The 18,960-nt window shown below is 39.0% G+C and overlaps 1 protein-coding gene across 1 annotated transcript in view; it reads left to right on the forward strand.

Moving 5' to 3' along the window:
- Positions 1–481: 481 nt before the first annotated feature.
- The window catches only part of MEP1A (meprin A subunit alpha), a 35,063-nt gene continuing 16,584 nt past the window's right edge, over positions 482–18,960 (forward strand). The window contains exons 1-8 of the mRNA XM_062187511.1: positions 482–502; positions 4,384–4,470; positions 4,556–4,580; positions 4,672–4,722; positions 8,662–8,702; positions 9,182–9,257; positions 15,210–15,327; positions 18,559–18,734. Coding sequence (XP_062043495.1) covers positions 482–502; positions 4,384–4,470; positions 4,556–4,580; positions 4,672–4,722; positions 8,662–8,702; positions 9,182–9,257; positions 15,210–15,327; positions 18,559–18,734 — 595 coding nt within the window. The remainder of the gene's footprint in view (positions 503–4,383; positions 4,471–4,555; positions 4,581–4,671; positions 4,723–8,661; positions 8,703–9,181; positions 9,258–15,209; positions 15,328–18,558; positions 18,735–18,960) is intronic.

Here is an 18,960-nt window from a genome sequence, read left to right on the forward strand (position 1 = left end):
GTGCCAGTGGGAATCCCAGCTACTCTGCTTCCCATTCAGCTTCCTGCCAGTGTGCCTGGGAAAGCAGCAGAGGTTGGCCCAAGTACTTGTGACCCTGCCGCCAATGTGGGAGAACAAGACGGAGTGCTGGCCTCCTGGCTTTGGTCTGCCTATCCCAGGTTACTGTAGACATTTGGAGAGTGAACTAACAGATGGAAGATTTCTCTCCTCCCTGCACCCCTGCCTTTCAAATAAATGAATACACAAATAAATAAATTTTATGGAAAAATCTCTTGTTTTCCTCTCTAGTACTTTCAATCAATTGCTCTTAAGTTAATGTTTACCAAATCTCTCCCTGTTTTTTTTTTTTAAAGATTTATTTATTTATTTGAAAGTCAGAGTTACACACAGAGAGAAGGAGAGGCGGAGAGAGCGAGAGAGCGAGAGAGCGAGCGAGAGAGAGAAGACTTCCATCTGCTGGTTCACTCCCCAGTTGGCCACAATGGCCAGGAGACTCTTCCGGGTCTCCCATGTGGGTGCAGGGGCCCAAGGGCATGGGTCAACTTCTACTGCTTTCCCAGGCCATGGCGGAGAGCTGGATTGGAAGTGAGCAGCTGCGTCTCGAATCAATGCCCATATGGGATGCCGGCACTGCAGGCAGCAGTTTTACCCATTACGTCACAGTGCTGGCCCCCATAATTCACTTTTTTATTTTTTATTTGTCAGATAGAGTTAGACAGTGAGAGAGAGAGAGACAGAGTGAGAGAGAGAGAGAGAGAGAAAGGTCTTCCTTCCGTTGGTTCACTCCCCAAATGGCCGCTACAGCTGGCTCCGAAGCCAGGAGCCAGGTGCTTCCTCCTGGTCTCCCATGCAGGTGCAGGGGTCCAAGCACTTAGGCCATCCTCCACTGCCCTCCCGGGCCACAGCAGAGAGCTGGACTGGAAGAGGAGCAACCGGGACTAGAAGCAGCGCCCATATGGGAAGCTGGTGCCACAGGTGAAGGATTAACCAAGTGAGCCACAGCGCCGGCCCCCATAATTTATTATTGCAAGTTTCCTGCTCTTACAAAAAAGAACTGAAATTAATATATTATGTGATAATGTGTGCACATGTGTGATTTTCTTTAGTGCATGTAACCAGAGGTGGAGTCTCTAGCCTATAAACTACCACATTTCAATGTCGGAGCTTTGCTATTTCCTTACATTCTTATTTACACCTGTCACATTGGCTTTCTTCACTTATGTCAATCTGAACTTGAAGTGTCATTTCATTGTTGTTTGAATTTGCATTTTTCTGATTACTTGCAAGACTGAAATTTTTCTACATGTTTATTGGACATTTGAGTTTCTTTTTTTGGGAATTTTTCATTCATATTTTTGCCCTCTTTTATATCATTCTTATTTTTTTTTGCTAATTTATAGAAATTCCTTATCTATCTTGGATACTTAAGTAACTATATGCAATATAAATATATTTCCTTATCTTTTAATACTGTTGTGTTTTGTCATAAAGAAATATAGATTTTGATATAGGCAAATTTATTATTCTTTTTCTTTATGATTCCTACGCATTTCTTTTTCTTAAAGCAATCTTGCTAGACCTCAAAGCTTTTTCTTTTCTTTTTTTTTAACTTTTATTTAGTAGATATAAATTTTCAAAGTATAGTTTATGTGTTACAATGGCTTTTTCTCCCCCATAACTTCCCTCCCACCCGCAACCCTCCCATCTCCTGCTCCCTCTCCCATTCTATTCACATCAAGATTCATTTTCAATTATCTTTATATACAGAAGATCAGTTTAGTATATATTAAGTAAAGATTTCATCAGTTTGCCCCCACACAGAACACAAAGTGCCAAATACTGTTTGAGCACTAGTCATATCATTAATTCACATTGAACTACACATTAAGGACAGAGATCCTACATGGGGAGTAAGTGCACAGTGACTCCTGTTGTTGACTTAACAAATTGGCACTCTTGTTCAAGGCGTCAGCAATCTCCCCAGGCTCTAGTCATGAGTTGCCAAGGCCATGGAAGCCCTCTGAGCTTGCCGACTTTGATCTTATTTCGACAAGGCCATCGTCAAAGTGGAAGTTCTCTCCTCCCTTCAGAGAAAGGTACCTCCTTCTTTGATGGCCCATTCTTTCCGCTGGGATCTCACTCACAGAGATTTTTCATTTAGGTCATTTTTTTTTCTGCCAGTGTCTTGGCTTTCCATGCCTAAAACTCTCATGGGCTCTTGACCCAGATCCGAATGCCTTAAGGGTTGATTCCGAGGCCAGAGTGCTGTTTAGGACATCTGCCATTCTATGAGTCTGCTGTGTATCCCGCTTCCCATGTTGGATCATTCTCTCCCTTTTTTATTCTATCAATTAGTATTAGCAGACACTAGTCTTGTTTGTGTGATCCCTTTGACTCTTAGACCTATCAGTGTGATCAATTGTGAACTGAAATTGATCACATGGACTAGTGAGATGGCATTGGTACGTTCCACCTTGATGGGATTGTATTGGAATCCCCTAGCACATTTCTAACCCCACCACTTGGGGCAAGTCAGCTTAAGCATGTCCCAAATTGTACATCCCCTCCCTCTCTTATTCCCACTCTTATATTTAACAGAGATCACTTTTCGTTAACTTTAAACACCTAAGAATAATTGTGTGTTAATTACATAGCTCAACCAATGGTATTAAACAAAAATACTCAAAGGGATATAGTATTAAGTTGTACATCGACAGTGATGATAAGGGCTGATCAAGTCATTGTTTCTCATAGTGTCCATTTCACTTCACCAGGTTTCCTTTTTCATGTGTCTGTTGGCCATTTGTATTTCCTCTTTTGAAAAATGTCTATTGAGGTCCTTGGCCCATCTCTTAGGTGGGTTGTCCATCTTGATGTTGTGGAGTTTCTTGATCTCTTTGTAGATTCTGGTTATTAACCCTTTATCTGTTGCATAGTTTGCAAATATTTTTTCCCATTCTGTCAGTTCCCTCTTCACTTTCCTGACTGTTTCTTTTGCAGTACAGAAATATCTCAATTTGATGCAATCCCAAATGTTAATTTTGGCTTTGACTGCCTGTGCTTCCAGGGTCTTTTCCAAGAAGTCTTTGCCTGTGCCTATATCTTGCAGGGTTTCTCCAATGCTCTCTAATAATTTGATGGTGTCGGGTCATAGATTTAGGTCTTTAATCCATGTTGAGTGGATTTTTGTGTAAGGTGAAAGGTATGGGTCTTGCTTCATGCTTCTGCACATGGAAATCAAATTTTCCTAGCACCATTTATTGAATAGATTGTCCTTACTCCAGGGATTGGTTTTGGATCTTTGATCAAATATAAGTTGGCTGTAGATGTTTGGATTGATTTCTGGTGTTTCTATTCTGTTCCATTGGTCTATCCATCTGTTTCTGTACCAGCACCATGCTGTTTTGATTACAACTGCCCTGTAGTATGCCCTGAAATCTGGTATTGTGATGCCTCCTTCTTTTCAAAGTTTAAATTTTTATACTTACCATTTCCACCCAGCTACCTAGAGTTCTGTGTGTGTGTGTGTGTGTGTGGGTGTGTGTGGGTGAATAGTACAGGGTTAGAATTTACATTATTCTCATATGGAAATGCTAGTTTTCCATCATTATTATTAAAGAAACCAAAATGTCCCTATTGGCTTTTTTTGTTTCCTCTCATATAAAAAGTCACACTTATGCATGCATCTGTTTGATACTCTCCATTCCTGTTTGTAGACTCATTGAACATTCTTTTTGGCAACATCACACTCTAGTTTCCATGAATTTATAAAAATTCTTGATGAGGGATTTCTTTTTATTCATCCTTTTCAGAATTCTTACCTGTTCTTGGAAGTTTATTCTTCCATGTCAATTTCAGAAACAGTTTGTCAGTTTGCCCTAATATGCTGAAAATCCTGTAAGTATTTTTACAAAAGGATGACATTGAATTTATAGACTAATACCAGAGTTATCTGTAAATATTTCATATGTGGGAAGAGAGAGAGAAGGAGAGAGAGAGAGAAAGAGAGAAAGTATTTTTGGTGTCCTTCAATAATTTTATAACATTTCCCTAAAATTCTAATTCATTTTTTGTGTTAAATACTTTATAATCATTTTATTGATTATTTCCATTGTGAAGGGGATGTTTTACCTATTATAGGAACAGTTACTGCTATATAGGAATGTTACTGGTTCTCATGTGCTCCTTTCAGTGTTAATTTTTCAATTTTCCCAGTCTCTCAAGCTTGAGCTTTTAGGGTAGACTTGGGATCTGTCCTCAGATGCATTAATGCCATCCTCTTTGACTATGCAACATTGCAGTCCATAGGGAAGGGTCAAAGTTACTAATATGACAGTCAAGGCAAAGTCCAAAAGGGTTTTATGATGAGGTGTCTTTTCTAAGATCAGTTCACTTGCAACAATGGTTTGTACTAGAACTGCTTGCATTCTCTCTTTTACCTTGTTTTTTGCCCACATAGCAGCTGTATCGGTAAGTAGAGTTCCACTTTTCTGGATATTTAGAAATTTAATTCTAGTGCTTGTTATCCATTTTCAATGTATTTATTTCCTTTCAGATTAAGCATCTTTCTGAAAGAAATGGTAAGAATAAATTTGCAAATGCATAGTGTAACTGAATTTTCTCTCTTTTTCCCAGCAAGACTAGTAACACTTATTTTGCCTCTTTTAACAGTAAAAGATGGAGATTTAGGTGAACAGAAGGATATTCCAGAAATCAATGTAGGTGAGTTCAATTTTTATATTATTAATGTATGGAAAAAATTTAAAGCTCAGTGGTAGAATTGTTAAAACCTTCATAATACTATGAAGTGTTACTTTGGGGGAGAAATATTTATTGGTGCCTCATTAAGATTTACAGTTTCCTAAAAACCTATTAATACTATGGAAATAAAAAGAAGAAGTTTAGGCCACATTTTATAGGAGAACTTGTGAGTCTTCAATTGAACCTAGAGATACATAATGTGTTTTCTGTTCATAATAATTTCATTTTTCCAGTTTCTGTTTTAAAAAGACAGAAAACTGTATGAGAATTCTGCTTGCTCCAGAAAATATAGGGAGTAAACCCATGGTTATACTTAATGGGGTAAAATAAAAAACCAATTGCCTCCACTGGGCCATCATGTTCACTGCCAGCTGTTTGCTTGGACTTAAAAAGAGTGTAAAGGTGTTTTCATTTAAATATCTTGCTCACAAATCTATTTCTCAAGGAAATCCAATGCTCTCATCCATTACTGAGAGGAGAGAGAAACCCCCACATGTCAGGTGCCATTGTTAGGGTAGGTGCAAGCTGAAGTACTAAGGATCATGAACACCTTATCGCTTGCAAAAGCTTTTCCTATCCAGTTCATTTATTTGCCCAGCCTTGTAGTGGGGTGGGCACTGGTTTCATTTTGCAGGAGGGGACAGCAGGCTCCTGTGGCGAGGGTGACTCACTGAGATCAGGCAGCAGTGATGAGGCTCACCTGCAGGTCTCTGGACTCACGCTTCAACAACCCAGTGTTATTTGAAGACTAAAACTAGGAAATCCTTACCTAAGGGTTAAATGCTTCTGGTCTTGAGTCATTTACAGAGAAGGCAGCTAGTTTATATTTGATGGAAATAGCTTGAGAATGTCAGCTTGGGCAGAGCAAAAGCGATTTGGTAAGGTAAATGGGTGTATGGGTGAATGGGTCCCAAGACTTCAGAGTCATCCACTCAAAGAGCTCTCTTTAGAGTCAGTCAAGGTACATACAGTTCAGAGGAACTGTTGCATTATAAAATATGACTGGAATTGGAGTTTTCCTAATCTCATCCTTAGTTACCTAGTAAACACTCGTTCATTTAACTCTGAGCCATTTCTTAGGCTTTGCCCCCCAACCTCTGAACTTGGACCCCAGTGAAGACAAATATTTCCTACATATGAAACCATTTCAGCCAAGCCACCAGGACTGATTGGGGCAATAGTAGCCAGTTCTAACATCTGGGAAAATTGGCTGGGAAAAATCACAAAAAGAAAGCTGTTGCCTTTTGCTCCTTCCTCTCCATGCCTCACAGGCTGATCTAACCTTTCTTATCCTCTGTCTCAAGACCTGATCCTCTCCTCTTTTTCCTTCCAGTAAATGCAACTCCCTTCCTCTAGATTCTAGGTTCAGACCCCAGAGCTGCCCCTAACTCTTAGCCTTTCCTCACATCTTACACACAAGCTACTAGCTAATGCTACTAGATCTATCTTCCAACTACATCACTACATCACTACCCTAACAATGGCACCTGACATGTGGAAATTTTCAGCACTGCTAATGCAAGCCACCTCATGGGCTCATCTGTGGCCTCATAACTTCTCTTTCCTTTCGCTTCCATCCCCGATAGACTGTTCTTCCCAACGTGGACAGAGCTCTTCTTAGGCAAGCATTCACTTTTCTCACCCAACCTTCTAACAACTCCTCCTCCAAAACCATTTATAGGCCTGAGAGCCTTGATTCCCAAATTGTGGTCCATAGGCCAACGTTGCCTGCTTACTAATGAGATTTGCTGGAAATGCAGGCTTTGGGGTCCCACCCCAGACCTACAGGATCAGCAGCTCCACTTTGACAGACCCCAGGTGATTCCTATGGACGCTATTCTATGAGGACATCAGACCCTGGCTGCCTTTTTCACCTCATTTATTTCTGTTCTCCCCCTTTCTTACTTGAGCTCCCCAGCTACCCTGACTGCATAGCTATTCTCCTGTGAACATGTGGTTTTCAGTATGTGGGCCACCAACCAGCAGCATGAGCATCCCAGGAAACTTGTTAGCAATGAGCATTCTTAGGCCCTGCCCTAGACAAACTGAATCCAAAACCCTGGGGCTGGGGCTCAGCAGCCTGTGTTTGATAAGCTCTCCAGGATTCTGGTGCTGAAGTTTGAGGACCACTGCTTTAAGTCATCAGGGCTGTGCTGCCTCCAGACCTTTCTATCTACCGTCACCTCTCTCCAACAGTCTTCTTTATTCCCCCTTCTATGAGGGGTCTGCATTAGCAGGAAACTGGAGTCAGGAACCAGAGCCAGGTATTGAATTCATGCACTCTCACTCAGAGTCTTAGCAGCTAGGCCAAAGAGTTGTCTCTTATGTTCCTTTTTCTACTGCACATTTCACCATCTGCCATACTCTATATTTATTTATGTATTTACATGTCTCCCCATTCCCCAAATCAAGCATGGCAATGCCTAAGAGCTTTGTTTTATTCACTGCTATATTCCCAGCATCAAGACAAAAAAAAATGCCCAAAACACATTATGTACTTAATCAGCATGTGCTCCACGAAAAACTTGGGTAGTGAACAGATTGAGGCTTGTTTTCCTTGGATATGTACTTGTTTGGAAAATGCTCTCCTCCCTGCATGAACCCATCCATGCTGACAAACCACTGGGGCCAAGTCTGTGTGGATTTGTTCCCATCACTCTGGAAGTGTTCCCCTGCCTCCTCTCCCCATATCCCACACTGATCTAGGCCAGGTGTCAGGAAATGCACACCTTTGCCTATGCCAAACTTAGGTGAGTATACGGCTAGACTGGTCCCAAGTGCTACTGAAAGGACAATTTTAAGCCTAGGCCATTATGACAGTGGGGCAGTAGTGTCTCTGCTGTTTGATGTTTAATTGTAATGTTACCATAGGAATGGATCAGGATTAAGGAGGTTACACAAATCTAGGAACTGTGGACACGAGGAAGGGATGCAGCCTTAGGTAGACATTAGCAAGTGGAAGTATGATGTCAGAAATCCTGTCGGAAGGTGTTTGCATTTTGCAGGGAATGCTGCTAGTCATATGATAATAAGTGAGGTTCTTACAAGTGCTTGGGAAGCTTACCCTCAAGGATCTTTCCTTTTAAGAACCTCATTTTCGGAAGTATTAAGAGGCAGGATTAAGCAGTACGTGGCAGTGGTACTTGATCTTGATTTTAGCAGGTATCATTGCTTTTTCAACCAATGTACTGAGTGAGAGGAGCAGGATGGCAGAACCTCAGAAAGGGCACTGTATAGAAAGTCAGGAATCATAGTGCTCTCTTGACCACTGACCACCTGATATGTCACTCTCTGTTTTGGACTCTATTTCTTCCTTTGAAGTATGAGAGGTTTATATCCAATGATCAGTAGGATATCTTATAGTTCATATCTTACTTCTATGATTCTTACAAGGTTTCTTATTCTGAAACTGAAAACAGAGTATGTAACAATTTGTGATCTTTATTAGCCATTCACATTTGCTCAATTAGAGGAGATTTTTGCATTACTTCAAAAGGAGTTTCATCACATAAAGGTTGATCATTAAAGATTGTTTAATATAATTTTTATTTATTATTTGAAATGTAGATAGACAAAAAGAGATACAGACAGAGCTCTTTTATCTGCCAATTCATCCCCCAAAGCCTGCAGCAGTCAGGGTTGGGCTAGCTGAAGCCAGGAGTCCACGACTCAATCCAGGTCTCCCTGTGGGTGGCAGGGACCCAAGTACTTGAGCCCCGCCTTACAGGATATGTATTAACAGGATGGTAGTTCAGAGACAAAACAAGGATTAGATTAATTCTATCAAATTTCTGTGATTAATTAAATTAAATTAAAACTTAATGAAATTAAAGATTAATTTTATTATGAGAGAAGTCTTCAATAATGTTGATTCAATTTTTTTTTTTTTTCCACACTTAGCTGCAGGCTTGGACCTGTTTCAAGGGGACATTGTCCTGCCGGTGAGTAACTCCCAATGACACATGAATGTGACTTGGGACTGGCTGCACCACTGAACTGCGAACCTCTGCTCTGTGACCAGCTTTGGACTAGGCACCATGGGGGAGATGACAGAATTCTAATGTGTAATCTGTGGCCACAGAACTTCCATTGCTGTTGGTAGTGACAAAAACTAGAGGAAAAAACAAGCAAAGCAGCACCAACAAGACTATAATTATTAAATCCACCAATGTGTTTATAAAGACTATCTCCATTTTAGGGAATTTCCAGCTCTTTATTTTGTTGTTAAAATTTTATCTGATTTTAAACATGCTCTCTAGAGGAAATTCTGTTGTTTTTATAACTTAAAGGCAAATGCTAAGCAATTGTGAATGGACATTGTGTGACAGTTTGTGGGGTGGGGGTGTGAGTCCAGTGAAGTGGAGGTCAAGGTGATCCTGAGGACCAGGCTTCCCAGTCATGTTTGCTTTTGTTTTCACAGAAATCCAGAAATGGCCTGAGAGACCCAACCACCAGGTGGCAGTTCCCCATTCCTTACATCCTGGCTGATAACCTGGGTAATATTTCCTGTTCTTAATTAGAAATTTCTCCAGTATCTTCTCTCTCCTCCCCTCCACCTGTTGATCAGTTTCAGACTGGGGTCCAAGCCTTGCTAGTTCTTTATCTCATGGGAAGAATGACAGACATTGCATCAAAACCAGGGCAGATTTAAACAGGTTGAGAACCAGAGAATCAAACAAATTTTTAAAATGCATCCCCATTAAAATGCTAACAAAACCAAGAGCAACATGAAAAAAATCCTATGAAATATAATTTGGCATCATAGCAACCAAAAACCTGCACTTTAATACTTGGTTTAGGTGAATCTAAATGTAATAGGAGAATACTGTTTTCAGCATTTGATTTCTTCCCTTTTTTTGTGATGAGAAACATTCTGTACTTAAGAAGAGAAGTCTATATTTCACATTTTCATATTTTTCATCAGTATTAATAATTTTGACTCTTTTTTCTCTCCTAAGATAAATATCTGAATAAGTTCCATTTTACCTATTAGAAATAACAACGAGTGAAAACAAATAAATATAGAAGCCACGTATAGGAACTGACTGGCCCTCAAGCAGCTGGCTGATGTCTCAGCACCGTGATAATTCAATGCTTTTTGATGCCCATCCTACATAGATGGGTAGATGGGGAAGATCCAACAGGAGAGGGGAAGCCTGGATAAGGCTGCTGAATTTTGCTGGGCTGCTAGCTGCTCGCACTCTAAGGAGATATCATTACGTTGCAGTATTTGGGTCAGGATTGGGGCCAGAGATTCTGGATGTCTAACAACCCCCCGACCCCAAGGTGATACTGGTGTTGTTAGTCTCAAACAGATACAACTTGAGTGGCAAGATCTCTCTAGCTACAAACAGGTAAGAAATTAATAGACAGCAGGACTTGAGACAGGTGGTCTGGAAGAAGATAATAGCAGTAAGGATTCAGCAGGACTTCCCAAGTACAGCCACGTGAGCGTCATCGTTAGCATTAAGAAAAAGTTGAGATGGACATTCCCACACCACCGTAAAAGCAAACTAACAACTACAATTCAATATCTGTACAGAATTCCTTTATTAAAGTAAACTTTTGTGATGTACATAAATCAATGGACAAAGCTTTTGACAAATGCATAAACCTATGTAACCCACATTCCCATCATTCGGGGAAGATTCTTGGGGCCTGTTCTGAGCAATGTCCAATCCCCAAGAGACAACCACCATTCTATTTTCCTCCTGTAGATCAGTTTTACCTGATTCACAGGTAAATGGAGTCTGATGGCATGCACTCTTCTGTGTGTGCCTTCTCATGTTTTTGAAGTTCTTGCATATTGTTGTGGAACTATAGTTAATTCTTTTATTTTCTTTTTATTTCTTAGCAATAGTTTTTGGTATCCATATACTGCAAATTATTATTTACCCGCCTGTTATGTACATTGAGTTTCAGTTATTCCTTATCCATGACAATATTTAGAATTGTCATTCTTTTTCATTTTAGCCATGCTGGTGAGAATGTGGTACTATTTTACTAATTATTATTATGGCATGTCAATTTTATTAATTTATTAATATATATTTCCATAATGAGTAATAATGTTGACCTCTTTTCAATCACTTATTGGTTTATATATCTTCTTTTGTGATATATCTGCTCAAATAATTTACTCATTAAAAAATGGATGATTTATCTATCACTGAACTGTAGGAATTCTCTGTGTATTTTGCATGTTAGTCTTTTGTCAGATAGATATTTTGCCCTCAATATACTATCTCTGGTCTCCAGTGCTTCTCATGAGGAATCAACTTTCTCTCATATTTTTATTCCCCTGTATGTAATGTGTCTTGTTTTCTGTAGCAGATTTCAAAATTCTCTATTCTCTAGTTTTTGTTTTTGTCACAGTTTGATCATAATATGTTTGTAATTGATTTTCTTGATGTTTATCCTGCTGAGTTCACCAAGCTTCTTGCATCTGTAAGGTGGTAACTTATCTTGGGCCACTATTTACTCAAATACTTTTCTGTGTCTCTCCTGTACTTCATGTACTCTAGTTGTACATCTATTGGATTGTTTGATATTCTTTTCATTGCTCATTAAGGCTCTATTCATTTTTCTTAATATTTCTCTCTCTTACTATGTACAGTCTATTATCCAGTGAATGTTTCATTTTGGCTATAACCCAATATAATTTATATCTGGTTCTTTTATTTAATTTCCATTTCTCTGCTGATATTCTTTGCATGATCATTTCTTTTTTTAAATCATTGAACAAATAAATACTATTGCTTTAAGTTCTTTTTCTGACAATTCAAACAGCTGAATCATATTTCTATTTACTGAATTTACCTTGTAGGTCACATTTTTCTGATTCTTCACAGGTCCAGTAATTTTGGTTAGATTAGGCATTGTGAATTACAATGTTTTCTCATTTTTCTCTGTATAGTGTTCATTTTTACTAGAGTAGTTAAATCATTGGCTAATCATCTGGGAGTTGTAAAGGCTTTGTTTTGGCTTTGTCCTTAGCTTAAAGCACACTGTTAGGTCTGAAATCTTTACTTTTAAGGCTGTGGCCTCTCTGGGTTTTTAATGGATGCCTATGTGTTTTCCAAGACCTTCCAATACTTCATGGCTCAAATCGTAAATTTTCTCTACACCGTGGTATGCAGAAGTTTCTGTTCCGCTTGAGCAGCCTACTTAGCTCCTTAGGACCTTCTTGTACTTGTGCAATTTTGCCCATCAGACAAGGATTGAAAGGTAGCTTACACCCAGATTTTGTAACTATTGTCCTCCTTAACCATGACTTTTTCCTTTCCAATATTTCTTCCCTTGATGTTTAGCCTCTCACATTGGAACTCAGCCCCAAACTCTTCCTTGTATATTTCAGTAAAATATATTTGCAGGTTTATAGTTGAGTTCTCTCTTCCTTGCGCTGAAAGAACTGAGGGATATCTTTGTGGAAAAAATTGTATACATTTGAATCGTAACCAAGAACTTTTCCTTTATTAACTGACAAAATTTCCTTCAGTTCTTTCTTGTTTTTCATTTTGCAGATTATTCAGTGAGTTTCAGTAGTTAATAATCTAAAAAACATTTATTTATTTACAAAGCAGAGTTTTGGGGGTTTGTGTGCATGTCTGAGTGTGTGTAAGTGTATGCATGTGCACATACAGAGAGAAACAGAAAGAGATTCCCATATGCTGGTTCATTCCCTAAATGTCCATAACAGCTAGGACTTGGTCATGCCAAAGCTGGAAGCCAGCTACACAATCCAGGAGGCAGGAAACCAACTCTTTGAACCATTAGCATTGACTACCAGGGTCTTATATGTCAGAAAGCTGGAGCCAAGAGCCAAAGCTGGGCATAAAATTAAGGCACTCCAGTGTGGGATGCAGATGTCTTAAATGCTTTACTAAGCACCTGATCCTCTGTTATTAATGTTTTCCAAACTTCACAATTACTGTTTGTAGGAGAATTAGTTACATTCAAGCTCCTCCACCATTACCAGTATCAAAAGTCCTCTTAGAAGATTATTAAGCTAATTATAGTTAGCCTTCCAATGCCATCCTTCAGTATGTGCAATTTTTGGAGTCTGAAGTTAACTCTTCTCAAATTATTTGTTCCAATGCTGAAAAAAAAAAAAACGGTAGTTTTCACAAGTAATGAATTGTGCAAAACAGTACTAGGTAAAACTTACCTGCCAGGAACTAGGTACATAATGAAATAGGAGATACACTCCTATCCCTTGAGGATCTTCCAGTGTCTTAAGTGGAGCAGAACACACGTATAGATGGCTCGCAAAGTCAAGGGTGGCTCCTGCATTCATAGAGAGGGCCCTCAGGGTTGACTTCAGAAAAAAGTGGGAAACTTTCAGAGAGCTTTGTTTCCACTTTTACACCTGCCCAATGATGTTGGGAGAGGTCCAAATAGTTACAGAATTACCTCCTTCCTTCTTTACAACTTTTAGCTTTAGACAAAAAATAAGGGATGTGATTTCAAATATAACTGTGCTCCAAACTCCCAGCATTTAGCTTGAAGACAACAAAGGCAACATAGACTTCTACATAGCTTGATTTTCATACAAATTGTGTTTTTCTTACGCTTTTGTGACAACTTGGCTGTCTTATGTATATTTCTCCATATTATTGATGACTTAATTAAAACTAGATATTAAAATCCTCCAGTAGGTTTAAGGAATGCTCTTGTTGTTATCTGTGTTGTTTCCACAACTTTAAAGACTATTCCAAGGACTATTTCTTTAATGATCTTGATATGATCTTATGACATCTGCACTGTGAAGTCTCCAAATCAATAGTTTACTCAATGAAATAAGGCCAGAAAAACATGATACTATCACCTGGTAGGCTGCCAAGAATTATAAACTCCTTGAGAGAATGCACAAAATCACATATGCCAGGAATATGATTTAATTTTATATAACGTGGCTTAATTTTTAACTTAGATCCCAATCTTGGTTGAGTTAATGGGAGAAAAAAAGTGAACACAAAGTAAAACATAGTTCTTCTGGAATATCTTTCCTCCCCTCCTCATCCTTGTCATGCAATGCCAAAGCATGTGTGTGCTCAGTGAGAGGGAAGCCATTTGATCTTTGGACACTGATATGCACAGATTAGTAGTCAGTCTGTTATTTCTGCCCTTCCAGGACCCTTAGGCTTCTGCTGCTTTGATATCAAACTTGAGATGTGGAAATACTTTCCAAGGCTGTGTGCAGTGCTGCCTCTCTGTATTTGCCACCTCCCCTGGTTCTTTTAGAAAAATGGGTTTAAAGACTGTGTTTCCTGTGCTTTCTGAACCCTCCAAAGTTTCTAAATGCTGCTCTTTTCCTTCAGGAAGAGGGGATGTCTTTTTTAGACTAGGGTAACAAACTCTGTTCTCACTGCTTTTCTACAAGGTACTCTAGCTATGCCTACAAAGTCAGGGTGACTTGGGGCCAGCATTTTGGCGTAGTAGGTTAAGCGTTGGTTGGGATGCCAGCATCCCATATGAGTTCTACTTCCAATTCAGCTCTCTGCTAATGTGCCTAGGAAAGCACTGGAAGATGGCCCAAGTGCTTAGGCACTTGCCATCCACATGGGAGACCCAGATGAGGCTTCTGGCCTCTGCCTGGCCCAGTCCTGCCTGTTGTGGCTATTTGGGGAGTGAACTAGTACATGGACAATCTCTCTCTCTCTCTCTGTCTCTCTCTCTCTCTGTAGCTCTGCCTTTCAAATAAATAAAATGAATCTTTTAAAAAAGTCACAGTGACTTGCAATTCACTTCTATTTTCTGCATTGCCTTGTGAATTTGCTGAGGCATTGCAATCAAAATTCTGCTTGCATGGGGCAAAGGAAAGAGAAAACGAGGAAGTTATATAGCTTTATTCAGCCACACACACGTGCATGTATTTGTATTTTGTAGTCATATTTGTTTCGTGCATTTAAGGTATGCACATAATGTTTATATCCACAACCAGTTTTACAATTTTATTTATTTATTTTTAAAGATTTATTTATTTATTTGAAAGTCAGAGTTACACAGAGAGAGGATAGGCAGAGAGATGTCTTCCATACAATGGTTCACTCCCCAATTGGCTGCAACAGCCAGAGCTGCGCTGATCCGAAGCCAGGAACCAGGAGCTTCCTCCAGGTCTCCCAAGTGGGTTCAGGGTCCCAAGGACTTGGGCCATCCTCTACTGCCTTTCCAGGCCATAGCAGAGAGCTGAATAGGAAGTGGAGCAGCTGGGTCTCGAACTGGCGCCCACATGGGATGCCGGCACTTCAGTCCAAGGCGTTAACCCGCTGTGTCACAGTGCCGGCCTTTTACCATTTCATTTTCAAGGATTCTATTTACCACCCAAAAAGAGTTTTGATAACCCTCTGTAGATTTTTTTGTGATAACATGATTTTCTCTATACTATGTTATGTATATTACTCAAAATCTAAAGAATTCTCATTGATATTTTTTTCTAATTTCTGCAGAGCTAAATGCCAAAGGAGCCATTCTCTATGCCTTTGAAATGTTTCGCCTCAAGTCCTGTGTGGATTTTAAGCCCTATGAAGGAGAAAGCTCATACATCATATTTCAGCAGTTTGATGGGTTGGTATGAAATTTTACAGAAAATGAACATGTATTTTGCTTATAAAAAGTGACACATATATTTCAAATGATAGAAGAAGATAGTGAAAGGAAACTAAAAGCAAAATCAAATATTTCACTGAATTATTCAGTTATGCAGTATCTTTAATGTGCTTAGCAGAGAATGAATTTTTGGATACATCTGTATTCCAGGGATATTTACCTCAATTCCTTTCCTAGGCTTAGGTCATGTTTTAAATTAAAGTACTTTTTTAAAAGTCAGATTTATTGAAATATAAAATATGTCTTTTTAATGGTACTACATTAAGTTATAGTACTCTGTTGTTAAAGTTCAAGATGTAAACTTGCTTTTCATTGTCGATGACTTACTTTGTAAGAAGTTTCTAAGAAGAAATGAATTTTATATCAAGAAACAAGCTCTTTTATTTCAGGGCTCTTCATGGTAACCAACCTGGGCTAGGTGACCTTGAGAAATGAAGTCAGTCTGCAGACTTCGTGGAAGCGTTTGCTCATGCTCTAGTTCCCATCATGCCTCTAAGTTTTCCTTGCATGTCTGTCTAGTTCCATCCAGGGGCTTTTGTAAATCATGGATGGATAATAGAGATAAAAGGGAAGACAAGGAAACAGTGTAGGCAAAGAAATACCAGTTAAAGCAAAATATTGGTTATTATCTAGATACAAATTAAATACCTTGTAGATAGTTATTTTCTTGGTTCATTCTTTAATTAAAAGATTTGTGAACACCTACTTTGCACCAGGAAGTGTGCTTTCAGCATGTGCAAAGAAGCACGAGATGCGGCCTTAGACATTGCAAGGTTTATAGCTGGCAGGTGGGGACAGTGAACAAACAGCAAGTAAATAATTTCTACATACAACGTTGAGCTGTAGCAGGACCTTGAATGAAATGCTGAGTGAAATATCAGGCAGAACCAAAATGAATGATTATATCAATGAGGAAGGGAGAAGGATATGGAGATAGAGAAGAGAAGGATGAACAGGGTAGGAAGAGAGAGAGGAAAGGAGGAGGAGAGAAAGGGAAGATGGAGAAGAGACAAGAACATGATGAACATGAAGCTGGCTTACTTAGAGAACCCATTGAGTTTAATACATCTAAAGCTTTGAGTGCAAGGGGCAGAAGGAAGGACCAGGGGTCCAGGAAGATAAACTGGAGCCCGGAAATAAGAACCATGTGTGAGGGAACCTACTGTGTTGTGCAAGATTCATTAGATGCTCAGTTTTCCATTTTACAAAGATTACTTGATTAGTGGTGGATTAAGGACTTGAAAGAGAAGTGCTGTTGGTGGAAGACCAATTTAAGAATGCTCAAATTCTTCAGGAGAGAGTTGAAAGGGACATACACTAAGGAACAGGTCAAAATAAAGAAGAGGCAATGATTCCAGACACATGTAAAGAAACAGATTTGTAACAACCAGAAAGCCTTTGAGATTTATGGTTAGGGTGACTAGAGGGTAATGACTGCGTTCATTTAGGTTGGGAATATTGCTGAAAGTGTCTGCAGAAATGGGATTGTGAATCTGTTTGGGTCATGTGGTTTATTCTTTGAGGTTATTGCAGGGCATATAAATGGAAATAGCCAAAAGTATTTGGGCAGTTTCATTTTATGTGAAGGGAAAACATTTAAAGTGTGCCTTAGTCATTGCTAAATCCACACATTTTAGAGGGACTCTGCTTTTGACTATTTCATCTTGTTCCTTGGCAACTTCTGAACTTCCAGAAAGTATCAAAGCCTTAAATTGTTTATTAAAAATTTCTAGGAAAAAATAAGTTTCCTTAGCACTTCCATTTTCATTGCCTAACCACTAATCTTACTGTACTCTCTTTTCTTTTAAAAAGCAGAAACCCAAAAATAAAATATCAACTTGATTACTTTCTAAAAATTCTCTCTTTCTTGACAAAATTCTCTTGATTTCTGTTCTGCTTTTAAGTCAGTTTTCGGTACCCGATTAAGGGATGTGTCTTGTTCGAGAGACATTCTTTGTTAAAGTTGAATATGGGAAACTCTTATGGTCTATGGCTGGCAGGTGCCCCTGTTACATTTAAGTTAGGGATGGGAAAAGGAAAGAAGCAGGTTAAGGAAGGGACTGGCACAAAGTGCCCCATATCTTTCAGAGCAGTGGTTCTCTGACAGGTGTTCAGCTGGGATCATTCAGAAAGACAATGTCAGAGGTTCATAGTGCTGGAATTTATGGTATTTTTGCAACTTGCAAAATACTTTCTGTTGGAAAAGAAATGGAAAAACAAAAAGAAACAAATAACAAATGCTTCCTCTGGGCTGTGAAGGTTTTGCAGGATAAACTCTGAGAGGCAAGTTGATCATAGTTATGCTTGCACAAGTTGGTGTAGTTACTAAAATTCATTGACCTCTACACATCAAATTGGTGAAGAACTTAGAGAATCTGCCAGAAGTTCCTGCTCCCATTGGTTTCTGAAGGAAGCTAAGGGTCCTCCTTTCCCAGGGCACTTCAGAAATTAGGCAGCCTTGTTTGTGCTGCCATAACATTCTCCATAGATCTGCTACATCTGAAGACAGATGCACCAACTTGCCTTTTCAACTAGTTTCTTTGTCATGCTCCTAAAATTTACACCTGCTCATTATAGGAAATTTGAAAGTTTACTAATGTATAAAAAGAAAATTTAAATCAAGTACAGCTGCTGCTCAGAGATAATTTAACATTTTTGTATAAGGACAACAGTGTTATTCTTTAGAGTGTCTGTGGGTTTGTAGAGGGGAGGAAGAAGAGCCATTTTTTACTTCCTTCCATCTTGATTGAGTATTATGATTAATTTGTTTATGAATGCATTTCACTTTCAGAATGGAATATCACTTGTCAGGCCTTCATTCCCTCTAGTTCCTTATTTAACTCTTTCCCTATCTTTAAACCATCAGCATATGAGAATACTGTTGATACATATTTATGGTGTGTGATGTCTCAATACACATATACACTGTATAATAAGCGGTCAACAGTTAGAAAGCAACAGGATAAATGTTTTTGGTAGCTATTGCACAGTATAATGACTATGGTTAAAAACATTATATTGAATACTTCAAAACAGCTAGATGAGAGGATTTTTAATGTTCCCACCAAACAGAAATGATCATTTATTTTTAAAGTCAAGTCTAACTTTTTCTAATATGTGTTCTGGAATCTTATGAATTACAACCACTCAGGAATTTTCTAGGAGAAAAATACCCTCTTTTCTTTAAAGGTGCTGGTCTTATGTCGGTGACAATCATGTGGGACAGAACCTTTCCATTGGCCAGGGGTGTGACTATAAGGCCATCATTGAACATGAGATCCTGCATGCTTTGGGATTTTATCATGAGCAGTCAAGAAGTGACCGAGATGATTATGTCAACATCTGGTGGGATGAAATTATTTCAGGTGTGTATGAACCCAACATAGCTGGGTGGAGATGGTGGCCATCTTTATCATTTGTTGAGATGCACCCTAGATGAGCAGGCCAAATTAGTGGGTGGACAGGAGATTCAAAGTGATCACAAATTATTATTACTTGTTGACCTCCCCTGTGAGCTGTGCTGATCTGATTATTACTATCAGTTAAATATCTCAGGGAATAGTGTGTGTTGGTTAACTCGATGTGTGAGTT

The sequence above is a fragment of the Lepus europaeus genome, chromosome 3 (genome assembly GCF_033115175.1).
Source record: "Lepus europaeus isolate LE1 chromosome 3, mLepTim1.pri, whole genome shotgun sequence".
In the NCBI taxonomy this organism is placed as follows: Eukaryota; Metazoa; Chordata; class Mammalia; order Lagomorpha; family Leporidae; genus Lepus; species Lepus europaeus.